Source organism: Anabas testudineus, chromosome 8 (genome assembly GCF_900324465.2).
Source record: "Anabas testudineus chromosome 8, fAnaTes1.2, whole genome shotgun sequence".
Classification (NCBI taxonomy): Eukaryota; Metazoa; Chordata; class Actinopteri; order Anabantiformes; family Anabantidae; genus Anabas; species Anabas testudineus.
The window spans coordinates 18240420-18253426 of record NC_046617.1 but is presented as its reverse complement, the minus strand read 5'-3'; the positions used below and the strand labels follow the sequence as shown (position 1 = coordinate 18253426).

At 43.2% G+C, this 13007-nt stretch overlaps 1 protein-coding gene across 2 annotated transcripts in view; it reads left to right on the top strand.

Annotated features, from left to right (window-relative positions):
* Positions 1–5827: 5827 nt before the first annotated feature.
* Positions 5828–13007, top strand: part of LOC113174242 (protein shisa-8-like) — a 66955-nt gene continuing 59775 nt past the window's right edge. Inside the window, exons 1-2 of one of the 2 annotated variants that reach the window (XM_026378100.1) lie at positions 5828–6756; positions 7119–7758. In XM_026378100.1, coding sequence (XP_026233885.1) covers positions 7193–7758 — 566 coding nt within the window. In that variant the 5' untranslated portion in view covers positions 5828–6756; positions 7119–7192. Of the gene's footprint in view, positions 6757–7037; positions 7759–13007 lie in introns of those variants that run through there. The other variant, XM_026378186.1, reaches the window with a different exon arrangement.

Here is a 13007-nt window from a genome sequence, read left to right as displayed (position 1 = left end):
GACTGTTTGGCTGAATTGGTAATGGAAGAAGTTGACGTTTTGGCAGATGAACTGATGTCTTGTTCCCCGTTATCGAACTAAAAGGCTGTTTGGATAGCTGAGTGAGAGTACTGGATAGGCTGGTTAACAAATGGCTAAAAAGGATCATCAATACCTAAATGCATTAGCAGTAATCATTGATCTGCTGTTGAGAAACTTTATTTATAGTAATTATAAATGTTAAGGAACACAGAGAAAAGCACCACAGGTACATAAACAGAATACAACAGAACTACTAAGTTGTGTATTCCCAATCATTTCTTTCTTTCTGTGTCTGGTTTCTCCTTTACAACAGGAGGAGCAGACAGGTTGAGCTCTGTGTGTCCTTTACATTGATTGAAGAAGCAGGAAAGCTGAGATAGTTACAGACAAAGGGATCACAATATAAAACGGGTCACAGTTAGGAAATAGACCCAGCTGGTTGACACACAGGAGAATTTATCCACCAATGAAACTTTTATTTAAAGAGGGGTGCGATGGCGAAAGCTGAGGGTGCGTAAACCTCTGGCACCTGCCTGGTGCCTCCCACTTCCTCATTAGGAGCACCTGCACTGACATGACTCTGGCCTATATCTACCTTTCTTTTCTTCCACACACTCTGCAGCATATATTTAATTTAACTACTCAACTGGACGTCTGCCACCTTACTTCTAACCAACTATGGTCCCACGTGGTGGCCTTACTTTCTCTCTCTTCACAACTCCAACATTGACCCATCCCTGGTTCCTCTGGTTAAAGAGTTCTTGGGTAAATGTATACATGTGGATAGAAACATCTACCACATGTACTGTAGATTTATTTCAGATTAATTTGAACTTGTTAAACTCTTTTCTTGATCAGTCACCGTCTGTGTTTGTGTCAGTCACATACGGCCGTACCCAGGTATTAATTTATGTGTGTGTGCCTGCTCTCAATCATGGCAGGTATTCAATGTCTGCAGTCAAGGACAAGGCTGTGGAGGGGTACCGGCTCAGGACAGTGTTCAAAGGGCAGTAAGGGATAAACAAAAGAAGAGAAATCCTCCTACAACAGTAGATATTCATCAACCGTGCATGTCACCCACCAGTCTTAGTCTGCTATAACATCATCATCTTTGTTTGTTCTATTAGTGTATAATTGATTAATTCCCACATATAGTACAGTAGTTTACCTTATTTCTTCATCTCTTCCTCTCCCCTCGTATGCTCTCTGTACCCTCACTTAGCTCTGTTCTTTTTTTTGCCTTGTGCATCCTTGTTCTGAACTAATCTACAGTGAGTGACAGACAGAGAGAACAGGGATGAAGAGCAACTTCTAGGGGAGTGACACAGGGTGAGAAAAAGTCTGCACTCCCACGAGCCAAAACAGAGTGACAGGCGTGGCGTGGTACGTAACCTGGAATCTGAGAAGCATGGGAGACAGTTTGATGAGAGGATGGGAAGATGAGGTGTGATATGGAGACAGGCCGAGGAAAGGATGAAATGAAGGTAAAGAGAGGATGTGTTTTGAAGTGGCAGCGGAGGCGGCAGGTGACATAAATGAAAAAATAGAATGAAGGTGGCCGAGAAGAAGCATGTTTGAGTTTTCTAGTAAAATTAAGGTAAGAGTGAGGAGAGGAGGGGCAAGAAGGGCGTGGAATAAATGAAAGGAGACAAGTGCCAGGAAGAAGGAAGAGGATGGAAGTGCCTTCGTGACGAAGTGACTGTTCAGGCTTTCAGGAAAATGTTCTCGGTGGGTCGACCTTCACATATGTAGGTTGTTTACCGCCACCCTGTCATAAAACTCATATGAGCGTTGCTGTAAGAGCGCCCTCTACGCACGACAGCAGTGGTTTGTTCAAATTGCTCCCTGGCTGCCATCTTGGGCAGTAGTGTGATGTTGTCTACAGTTGGTAGACGTCATCAGAGGATAATACTTACTGCTGTCTAAACCTAACCAAGCTGTGAACATTTCATAACCACAACAAGTAATAAGTACAAGTAAATACATTTGTATTTTCATTTTTATTAACAAATTCATTTCCATGTTGTGGTGAAATAGGCTTATTTAGTTCTGGAAACTTAAAGCTAACTGACTAATATCCAGATTATTAGCTTGTTAGCTCATCTCTGTCAATAACTGGATTATAGGTAAATTCAAATGACACAGTTGTGCCATTAACTCCTGTCTCTGTTCCCTGAAAGGTCTCAGGTCTGTCAGTGGCACAAATTTAAATGATAACTTCACTAACTTCACTCTACAAATCCACTATTTGCAGCGATGCACTGGAGTGAATGAACTTAAAATTCATCATTTATATGTCAACAGGCCTTTAGCTGCATTACAATTTACAGGAGAAAACTGTTTACATTAGTGCTGTGACTGAGTTAGAAATCTCTGACAGCGACAGCAAGAAAACTACAGCTCAGTTCGGAGCAGAACGACTGCTAATGTACCACAGATGGCAGTTTTATCAGAATAAAATCCAATGTTGACACTGAAATGATCAATTCATCTAATTTTAAAGAAGTTACACCCTGTTAGCATTTGGTTTCTCTCAGTAATGAACTAGAAACACAGCAGGTAACAAGCTGCTCAATATCTACCAGGTATTTTTTGGTGACGTGAACGGATTCAGCCACTTGCTTTGCTTCACAACCTTAATACTTAAATATGACATTTCATGTGCAGGAGAACGAGGGCAAAAGGAAGATGACAGGCACAGAGATGGGGAGAATGTGTGCTATTAGACTGCAGCCAAGCAGAGAAGAGTGAAATGATTTAAGACAGATCTCCCATTCAATCTGTACTCTCTGCCCCCCATTTCTCCCCCAGGATTCCTCCTGTCAATACTGTCTTTCTGCCTCTCCATCCATCTGATCCGTCTTTGCTTCCAATCCCAGCCAACACCCTCCACTTCCATGTCTGACTGCTTCTCTCTGCACCGAGATCCAGTGTCCTGTGCGTTTGATGGTAGACCCGTCTTCATCCACAGCAACACTGATGTCTTTCTCCAAATTAATGACCTGCTTTCCATTAGACAAAATGTGCTGAGGACACTTTAATGTCAGGCTGAGAGAAGGAGGAGGATTAGCTGATTAGCTGGGAGTGTGTATTGGCATGCATGTTTGTCTGCATTTCGTAAGTGTGTGTGTGTGTGCGTGTGTGTGTGTTTGTTTTCTTGACATAACTCCTGATGCACTTTGCCAGAGTTTCTTAAGCAAATTTAGGCCGAGAGGGTTGGACGGAGTACAAACAGCAAGCAAAGATGAGCTGCAGGAAAAACAACAACAAAGGAGAATGCACAGACGTGTGTGAGTGGCGAGATTTGTGAAGAGAAAAGAGAAAGATAAAACAGGAGAGCATGATGGAGACAGTAAAGAAAAGCTTTCAAAGCTTTTATGCAAAAAAAGTTTAAAAAATGAATATTGCAGACGAATATAATGTCACCCACTTACAAAGAGAATCAAATATTGAGCAGCAGCATTTATTAGCTGAACACTGTTTTCTGATGAATTGGGCTGATTCATGACTCTTATTTAAAATTGAGTTCACATTAAATGTTGATGGACGGATGGATTGTTCTGAATTCATAGCCCTTCTCGTCTCTACTCTGTCTCTCTTTCCCGGGAATGGTTCTCGTTTGTGTATTTTTCCTCTTAATAATATTCCCTCTCTTTTTCTCTCCAGGTCCATGTGTCAGCTTCCCTGGAGACAGCTTTCCTTTTTCCCCTACCTGTCTGCACTCCCTTTCTATCTATATCTCTGCCCCACTCCCTCTCACTATCCCCCTGTCAGTTCCTATTCCCATTGCTATCCCCATATTTCTTAATCCTCCTCCCTTCCTTGCGATTATTCCACTCCTCTATCGCTCCCCTGCTCCTCTATGTCAAGCCCCTTCTCTCTCTCTCCTTTTCTGTTTGGCAGCCGCTCCGCTGTCCTCTTCTCTCCTCCCTCTCTTCCTGTCTCTCTCTTAATCTCCATTTATCTCACTCTTACTTCCTCGTTTCCTCTTCCTCTCGCTCCATCCATCCTTTTTGCTCTCTCTCTCTCCCTAAATCAGCCATAATAGACTGCAGTGCCACACATGTTCCACACATGCTCAGACAAAGAGGAGGACGTGCAGAAGTATTAGCGCAGTAACGACGCTGGAGTAAAAACACACATACACGTGCACAGATACACATACAGCATAATCATGCATCACATGTGCATGCCTCTGCAATGAAACCTGTCACTAAGTAAGCACCAGTGATCTCATTGGCATTTTGGGAAAGGAAAATAGCACAGAACAGAAAAGGGCAGAAATTCTGGGAAAGGATGAAGCTCAATAATAATCTGCAAGTGAAAAAATAAAGGTGTGGGACAGGGGAGGCAGCCAAAGCAAAGGTTAGACAGACAAAAGGTAAATGGAGATGAATGGATAAAAAAAGAACAGAGGACGGGGACGGGGGAACATATGGGGGAAAAGCACAAGGACTGATAGAGAAAAGACAACAGTGGGACAAGATTGAGAGGCGAGAGTGTCAGTAACACATAATGAGGGAGCGAAGAGGAGAGAGTCAGCAAATGCTCATTTTCCCATAAAAGATGAGTGAGTGTATGTGTGAGAGAAAGAGAGGGGAGGAGAGAGCGAGAGAGGGAGGAGTGAGTTTGGAGAGAGAGGAGAGAGAGAGAGAGAGACATTGTCATCCAGTCCTGCTAGAGAACAGCAGCAACAGCAACAGCAACAGCAGCAGCGTGAACATCACCAGCGGACGGACACAGACGCACTGAGCCGACCGAGGCAGCGAGGAGACAAGGGAATACAAACTGATGAAGAAGAAGCAACAAAGGGGGAGGATGGAATTTAAAATAATAAGCAGTTTATTGCTTCTACTTGATCTTCCCACTTCTGTTTGGAGCACTCCACAAGCAGAGCACCAGTGAAAACACATACATATGATATATATATAAAATTCCTATACATATATATCAAATTATGCCTGTTTTCAAAGAAGCTGCAGCCGGACAAGGACTGAATTGAGCAAAATGCATGACTTTGCTTGAATAATAGAGCAATAATATGCAGCTAAAAACTGTTGCATATTAATGTTTTAGATTTTTTGTCTATTTTTTTTGCTCATTGGGAGAAAAAAAACAAATGGAAAATTTGTAAAACTGAGTTGTTGAAGCAACATCAGCAACAACAAAGAGCTGCTGCTGCTGCACACAGTCCTTTATTTCCAAAGGGGCTTCTTTTGAAAACAGGATTTTTTTTTAATCTGCCCACAGTGCTACACTGCTGTTTGGCTGTCGCATCTCCACTTGTCTCTGTCGTCTGAATGAGCTCGGGGAGTATGATTCCAGTGAGACTTGTGCAAATGCGCCACTGAAAAGTACAGAGGGCAGTCCTTGGGCTCTCTGACCCCTCCCTGATATTTCCTCAGCGACGACAGAAGCCCCGCTCGGGCTGAAAGTAGAGGGCGAGGTAAGTTGTGGGAAGAGAGAGAGAGAGGGAAAGAGGCAGAAATATCAAAGAGAGGATAGAGGGAGATTAAAAGAAAAGTGGAAACGAAGAATCAAGAACTGAGCTGAAGGCTGAAAAACGAGAATCAAAGAAGAAGCCGTCATGTGGGACGCTCCACTCCACCTGGTCAAGTAATTCCAGCGTGTTTCTCTTTTTTTACATCTTCTCTTGAGTGTTGGATGCAGCAGCACTAAGATCACAGACTCAGTATCACAACAGCATCCCCCCCCCCTCCACCTCTCGCTTACTTTCTCCTCCTCCTCCTCCTCCTCCTCCTCCTCTCCTCACCCATTAGTCTTAGGCAGGACTGAGCAGGCTGACACACAGAGAACCCAGCTGGTATCCTGGGTCTGTTAGAGGGTCCTGGGATCAAGTGAGAGCAGGGGGTTTCAGTGGAGTATGCTTGGAGCAGCAGCAACAGGAGCCCTGCACACGCCGAGCACTCCCTGTGTGTCACTTAAAAGCTACAGAGTGACACTGACAGAGCACTGTCACCAGGGGGATTTGTGAATGTGTGTGTGAGAGAGAGAGTGTGTGTGTGTGTGTGTGGATGCGGTGACAGAAAACACGCCTCAGGTGCAAGAGGGACCCTTTTGGACTGTAATCACCACAAGATTCATCTGGAGGAGAGACTGGAGCAATGGTTTAAAGATTTCTGAAGAGCTCTTTGTACCTGTTGGATGTTTGGCCGCAAATAGGAAGGAACCATCCTGTGTAATCCTTACAAAATAAAAGTCCACAAAGACAATAGGGGCTGAACGACGAGGGAGTAACGTTCAACAAGGTGGCAGCAATAAGATGTCCACCACAAAAATCCAACAAGCTCCGTCTGAGCAGTGACAGTGAGCGTAGGAGGATGATGGATGCAAGTTAAACTCAGTGGAAAACACCACACTCTGGTAAGAGTTGTTCCTGGACTTCAGAACTGATGCGACTCCAAAGTTGAGCATTAGAGTTGTGATCCACTCAGGAATATACGTCTGTCATCGACGTGAGGAGTCTTTCATGTGGGAGCTTTCCGAGAGTTTGAATCTGCCTTCTTTTTCTGCCAGCGACGTCAGGAAGCCAGAGTTCTCACTGTTCACGGATTATTCATCCACTCGGTGGGGGAGCTTATTGCTGGAAATGCCAGAGGCAAGTTCATTCGTAGGTAACACGCCCTCCTAAACTGGATTCCCTCCAAGCCACCGGATTTGGATTTGTCTACAGCCGCCTCTGCTGTCTGCTCGTGACATATGGCTTTGTGAAAGGTGACATTTCATGAATTTTGGATTTTTTATTCGCTCTGATAAACACACACCTACTCACATACATTAAACTGTGGGGACTCTGGTGCTTCTGTGCATGTGTGTCTGCTCACAAGGGACTTGTTCACTGCTGTTAGGAGCACGCTGAGATGGGACACACACTTGATCCTCTGCCCCTATTGTTTTCCATACCTGTGTAGTATTGACTCCCAAAGCACTGAGTGATTACTCCTGTAGTTTTCCTTCCTTCTTCTCTTTATCAAAACTATTTTCAGTCTTTATTTCTAACACTCGGTTGTTATAATGTAAAGCTGTGGACACGAAGGATATTTAACTTTGCATTTCTTTGTTTTGTTTAAACACAGGAGCTTTAATTTGGAACTATTATTAACAATTAAACATCAGAAACTGAGCCAACAGACACTGGTGTAAATCCAAGATGGCTGCCTCCATGCATCCAGTCTTGGTGAGCTTCACTCTGGCCATGCTCCTGGGCTTGACCTCTCTGGGTGGACTGAACTCTTGGTCATCAGGTCAGGCGTTGGCCCAAGTCTCTGTCAACAACCAGACAACAGATCCCTCTGTCTTACCAGAGACAGCGCTGGCAACACCCACTCCAGATGCAGAGGAGCAAACAGTTCCCACCAGCGGTAACCGATGCTGGGGTTACTATGACGTCATGGGCCAGTGGGACCCTCCATTCAACTGTAATGCAGGAATCTACTTGTTCTGTTGTGGCTCCTGCTTCTACCGCTTCTGCTGCCAGTTCAAAATTCACAGCTTGGATCAGACTTCCTGTTCCAACTATGACACACCTGTGTGGGCGAACACCAGGCGACCGTCAGCACCTGTCACAGAGGTCCACGAGGAGCCAGATCGGGACCGGACCCACATGATCGTGTATATTATCTGTGGAGTCGTGGCCATCATGGTGTTGGTCGGGATTTTCACTAAGCTCGGGCTGGAAAAGAGCCAGGGAGGACAGACGGACATGACCAACTCCAGGTACAGTGGGACGAGAGAAAGATGGATGGGTGGGTGATGTTGGGCAAAGAAGTGAGCAGTGATTAATGGATAGAGGACAGGTGTGCTGCTGCTGCTGCTGCAGATGATGAGATAGTGGTTGTGGTGATGTTATGAGCTGTAATCATGATGTTAACTCATTTAATTTCACAACATTTGCCTCCAGTTGCTGAATGAATGAGTGGGTGGATGCATGAAAAAGAATTAGAGAAGACGCTGTCATATGTTCATAGTTTAGCTCTGCGAACAGTCTGACACCAAATCTGCCAAATTTATTCAACCTGTACAAAAACAGATAAAGTCAGGTCACTCCTTCAACCTGTCTCCAGTGTTGATGCTAAGTTAAGCTACAGTATGTTATTTATCCTGGAGACAGTTCAGTGATATTGATCACGTACTGTAAGTCTGAGCATGAATGTGTCAGAGGTGGCGTTTGGTCTGCAGCTGCATGTTTTCAAATTCAGTTTTCTACCATACTATGTTCACTTGTGTGTTCAGTGTGTGGTTTTAATTACTGCTGCCTGTATGTTATGCACTTTCAACAGCCACTTTCTATTTCATTCCTTTCAGTTACACTAATAACTGCACTTGCTTGTAAATCTTCCAGTTTTCTACTGTAGACCCTCTTTTTTGTGCTGCTGCCCCCCACTGGTCTAGAAATATCATTGTATATACAATAACTGTAATCTGATTGATTTAAGTACATATTGATTCTAACTGAACGTAACTAAGCCATTAGACTTTACAGTGTGTTTGTTTTTTTTGTTTTTGCATGTGTGAGAAGGTCACAGGCTGGATAATGAGTCTAGTGTGAGGTGATAATGAGCATGACGTCTGTATGAAACCAGGAGAGACGGAGAAAGACAGAGGCAGAGGGAGGTTTGGATGACAGGTGATAGTAAAGGAGGACTTTGAGGGGAAATCACAGCCCAGTTGTTGTGTTTCTCTCTGTCCTGGTATCTACTGTAGCTGTTTGACTTTGATGAGTGATTGATTGCTGTGACACAACTATGACTGCAGCAACGTTTGGCCTCCAGTGAACACTGAGAAGAGTGAGGGTAGTTTTTGGAAGGGTGGAATATTGAGCGGATGTGACTGGAGTGCGGCCAACGGCTAATTCTAGTACAGGGAACAGGAGTGAGTGTTTTTTTATCTGCGTGCGTATTTCAGGGAGAAAGAGGAAGAAAAAGAAACAGAGTGTGTGTGTGTGTGTGTGTGTGTGTGTGTGTGTGTGTCCAGACTATCGGGCATTAAGAGTTGGGCCATGGGGGCTCCTTTAAAATCCTGTCATTACCAGATCTCCTTTCAATTTTACAGGAGAGGATGAAAAGGGGAGGGAAGAGGAAGATAGCAGTATTTCATAGCGGCCATCAGGTGCGTCACACTAAGCCGCCTGTAAAATGAAAGCTGGCAGCTCCTGGGACAATTCATCCCCTGAATCAAACTATCATGTGAATTCTAATACTTGAAGCCAGGGATCGTTTGGGAGAAACTCCTCATTGTAGTTGACTTTCTTTACCAGATATAGGTCATACTGTCACAAGAGATGTGCAGCATTTGTCTTCAAGTTTCTCAGAGGTGACGCGTGTGAGCTGCCAATCAACAGGACAGATGTTGGCAAAGCATGTGTCCTGCTCATGTGTCCAGGAGCAAGACGGCGTAACTCGACTCACTTGACCAATCACTTTGACCTTCATGGATCAAACTGGGCTTTTTCACCGCCTGTTGTAGTGTACAACCTCCCCTCCCACCACTGATGCCACGTGACCTGACTCCTCCTACCTCCTCACCTGTTGGGCATGACCCCATTAACCCCAGCAGTATAAATACAGGTCCTCACTCACTCTCTGGTGCTTAGATATTGTAGAGCTCTGGCTTTGATTAGTCCTGGCTTCCTGATTTTAACCTAAAGTTACTTTAAAGGTAAACTGTGCACAGATTCTTCCTTCCATCAGTAGTTTTAAGTTTAATATTCAGAGTACTTTTTGCCTCTGTTGTGAGTGACTCTCGCTGATTATACCTACAATCAGCTGCTAGTTGAAACGCAGTGCTCAAGTCCTCAGACAGATACCAAGGTGAATTTCTGAGTCAGTAGAAGGACGTGATTAAACATTAATTTGACCCAAATCTGATCTTTTTGACACCAATTATCTCAGATGTTTTACGTTCGTTCTGTTGTCTGACTTTTGTTCGCCTTAGTCTGTGTCAGCACCTCACAGCCCAGTTGGAGTTGGTTCTTGAGGACTAAGCTCTAAAATGTCAATGTTTCTTAAGAGTAATCCTAAGATTGTTTTATTTTTAATCCATAGGAAAATGAATGGTGAAAAAAGAGGAATGGTGGTAGGTAGGAGAAATGCAAAGGATGAAAGAACTGATGGAAAATGACTCCTGCCCTCTTACCACCATCTTATGAGCTTACTCTGTATGAAAGTGTGTGTGTGACCAGAGCTAACAGTATGGATGTAACCAAAGGATGATAAAACAGCCTGTGAACAGCTCGGTGTCGCATGAAGAAGGAGGCAGTTTGAGGATGAAGGGAGGGAAGAGTTTTTAATTTTTGCAAACAAAACTTGCACAAGGAGCCACTAAATAACTTTAACTGTTAAAAACGTCAATAAACGGACTAAAAAACTAGAATAATCGCTCATGAGAAAAAGAAACACTTTGAGGCCACTTTGTGTTTCAGTGCAGAATGAATGAGCTCTGGAGAAACTGTTTATCGCATCTATGCACGGGCGTCACATTTTAAAATTCCTTCTCAGCCTGGATACAATTGGAGGCGTGACACTTTCACCCAGCTGTGAGCGCGGCTGTGTGTGTGTGTGTGTGTGTGTGTGTGTGTGTGTGTGCAAATTCAACAGATAAATCCAGCCCCAAAGCTGTTAAGGTGGTAATGCGCTGAAGCCTTAGGTCGGGCAATCACAACAGGCAGTGGTGCAGTCATGTGTAGGACAACACACACATGTGCATGCACACACACACACATACACACCTCAGCTATTATATCTGTAAAGTGTCCCTCCCTCGTTCCCCTTTCTCAGCTCCCTAGCGGGTGTTTGTGTTTTTGTTTTGCTCGGCCCGTCTTCTGCTGCATCTGTTGTGTTGAAACTGCTGCAAAGCAAAATTAAAAATGAATTCTATCCTTTGATACGTGATTCAGCTGTGGGAATTAATAAGGCAAATCAAGTATTTCCAGTTAATGACAACTCAGCTCACGATATAATGGGCTGCAGCTTCACTGAAGGTGAACAGAGAGGACAAAGGAGGGGGGCATGCAGTACACAAAGGCCTTTCAAATGCTGCTTAATATCAGTGATGCTGCAAAATATATAAAGTCCAATTGATGGCTAAGACCTGGATAGTTGCCAAATCTCTCAGTGTGGCACCACTGAACAGGAAACACATATATATTATGTATACAATAATGATAGTTATCAGCCTACAGCATAAATATAATATATTATATAATATAATATAAATGTCTGTGTTTTTAGAGGCATGAATCAGTTCTAGGATTTGAAAGGTCACCAAGAAGTGAGCATAACCAGGAAAGGAAACTATCTGCTCATGTCTATTATTTACAACTGTTGCCGTTTACTGTATTTACTGTACGTTCTGTCTCGCTGTGCAAGTATTCACCTCCTATATATACTGGGGCATCTTTACTCTCCAGCCTGGTTACCTGTGCTCCTGATCCTGAACGTCTCCACCAGCGTGTCCACTTCAGCTTTAAGTCCTTTCTGATCTTTGGTTTGCCCTATTGTCTGTCTTTTTGGATGCTGGGGTGTGGATGTTTGTGAAAAGGTGTCTGTGGAGATTCTCAGTCATGGATGTGACATTTCATCTCCTCCTCCTGGTACAAAAATGAGTAACAGACTGTAGCATTTTTACTTTCTGTAAAAGAGAAGATTTATTTGTATTGAAGTAAAATACATCAAAATATACTAGTAAAATAGTAATAATAACATTACAGTTTAAAACAACTGCACAAAATTGACTTTGTTACAGTACCAAGAGTAAATAATAATCTGTAACCTCAATCTCTGAAACCTAAATCTATATGTTTATTTAAATACACATACGCTCACACACAGACCACAGTATTTCTCTCATTCCCCTTAACAGCGTTGTACCACTTACTTAAAGTTATTCCACTCAAGAGCCATGTGTTCAAGGGCAGAGGCGATTGAATGACCCACATGGGATCTAAACAACCACTTCCACTGGGCCATTCTTTTCCTTTACTGTATTGTGTGTCATCAACAGCGCTTTCTATTTCCTTTATTGTTCAGCCACAGTGGCGCTGTTCATCATCGCCTGTGACAGGTGTTTAGAGCCGAGAGATAAACATGTGCACACAGCTCAGGCGTTTTCTGAAATCATTAAAGCAGTGGCCAGATGAATCCATAAAACATTTTGTAGTGAGCTATGTAGTTCAAGGTTTGTGTGTGTGTGTGTGTGTGTGTGTGTGTGTGTGTGTGTGATGACGGGACAGTAAGAACTTCAGTTGCTTTTTTTAAATTTCAACTTAAAAGATATCACGCCCCAAGAAAATGTGCTAATTAAAAATATTAAATAAAAAATGAGAAAGACTCAAAACACATCAAACAATTCTTCAAACTGACTGCGCTCCACAAAGAAACTCCTCCTACATGAACAATGTGCCCTCAGGCCTCACCACTGATTTCCCTTCTATTGTTGGATGTGTTGCAATTCTCACCTTGCACCAATAAGAGCTTCTGTTATCGTCTTTTTTAAAAGCAGCAAACCTCAGTCGACTTGTTAACTTCCTCTTTTTGAGCTTTATCTGAACCCAAAATAAACCCTTTGATGCTGCAGCAATACGACGACTTTGACCCTCCCAAAGTGCACACTTAACTCAAATCTGCAAGGAATTTTTGTTTATGCCTTTATTAGCCTCATTAGCACATTTAGGTAGAAATCCTGAAGATTTTCTAAGTGTTTTTAAAAATTTTAGGACTTCTTTTGCTTTGCCACTATCTTCCCTCCTCAAATTACAAGTTATCTTTAGCACTTGGACTTTTCTGCACATGCACACGTCCAAATGAAGGATTTTAAAAAGTTTAAAAGTTAAAGGAACTTCTGAGAAGCAGTACTGGAGCACGTCAGCCCAGTGAATGCAATACAACACCGTTCTGATCACTGTTCCCTGTATTAAAAGACATATTTTAGTCAATAGATATTGAACAAACTGAATCTATGGTCACATT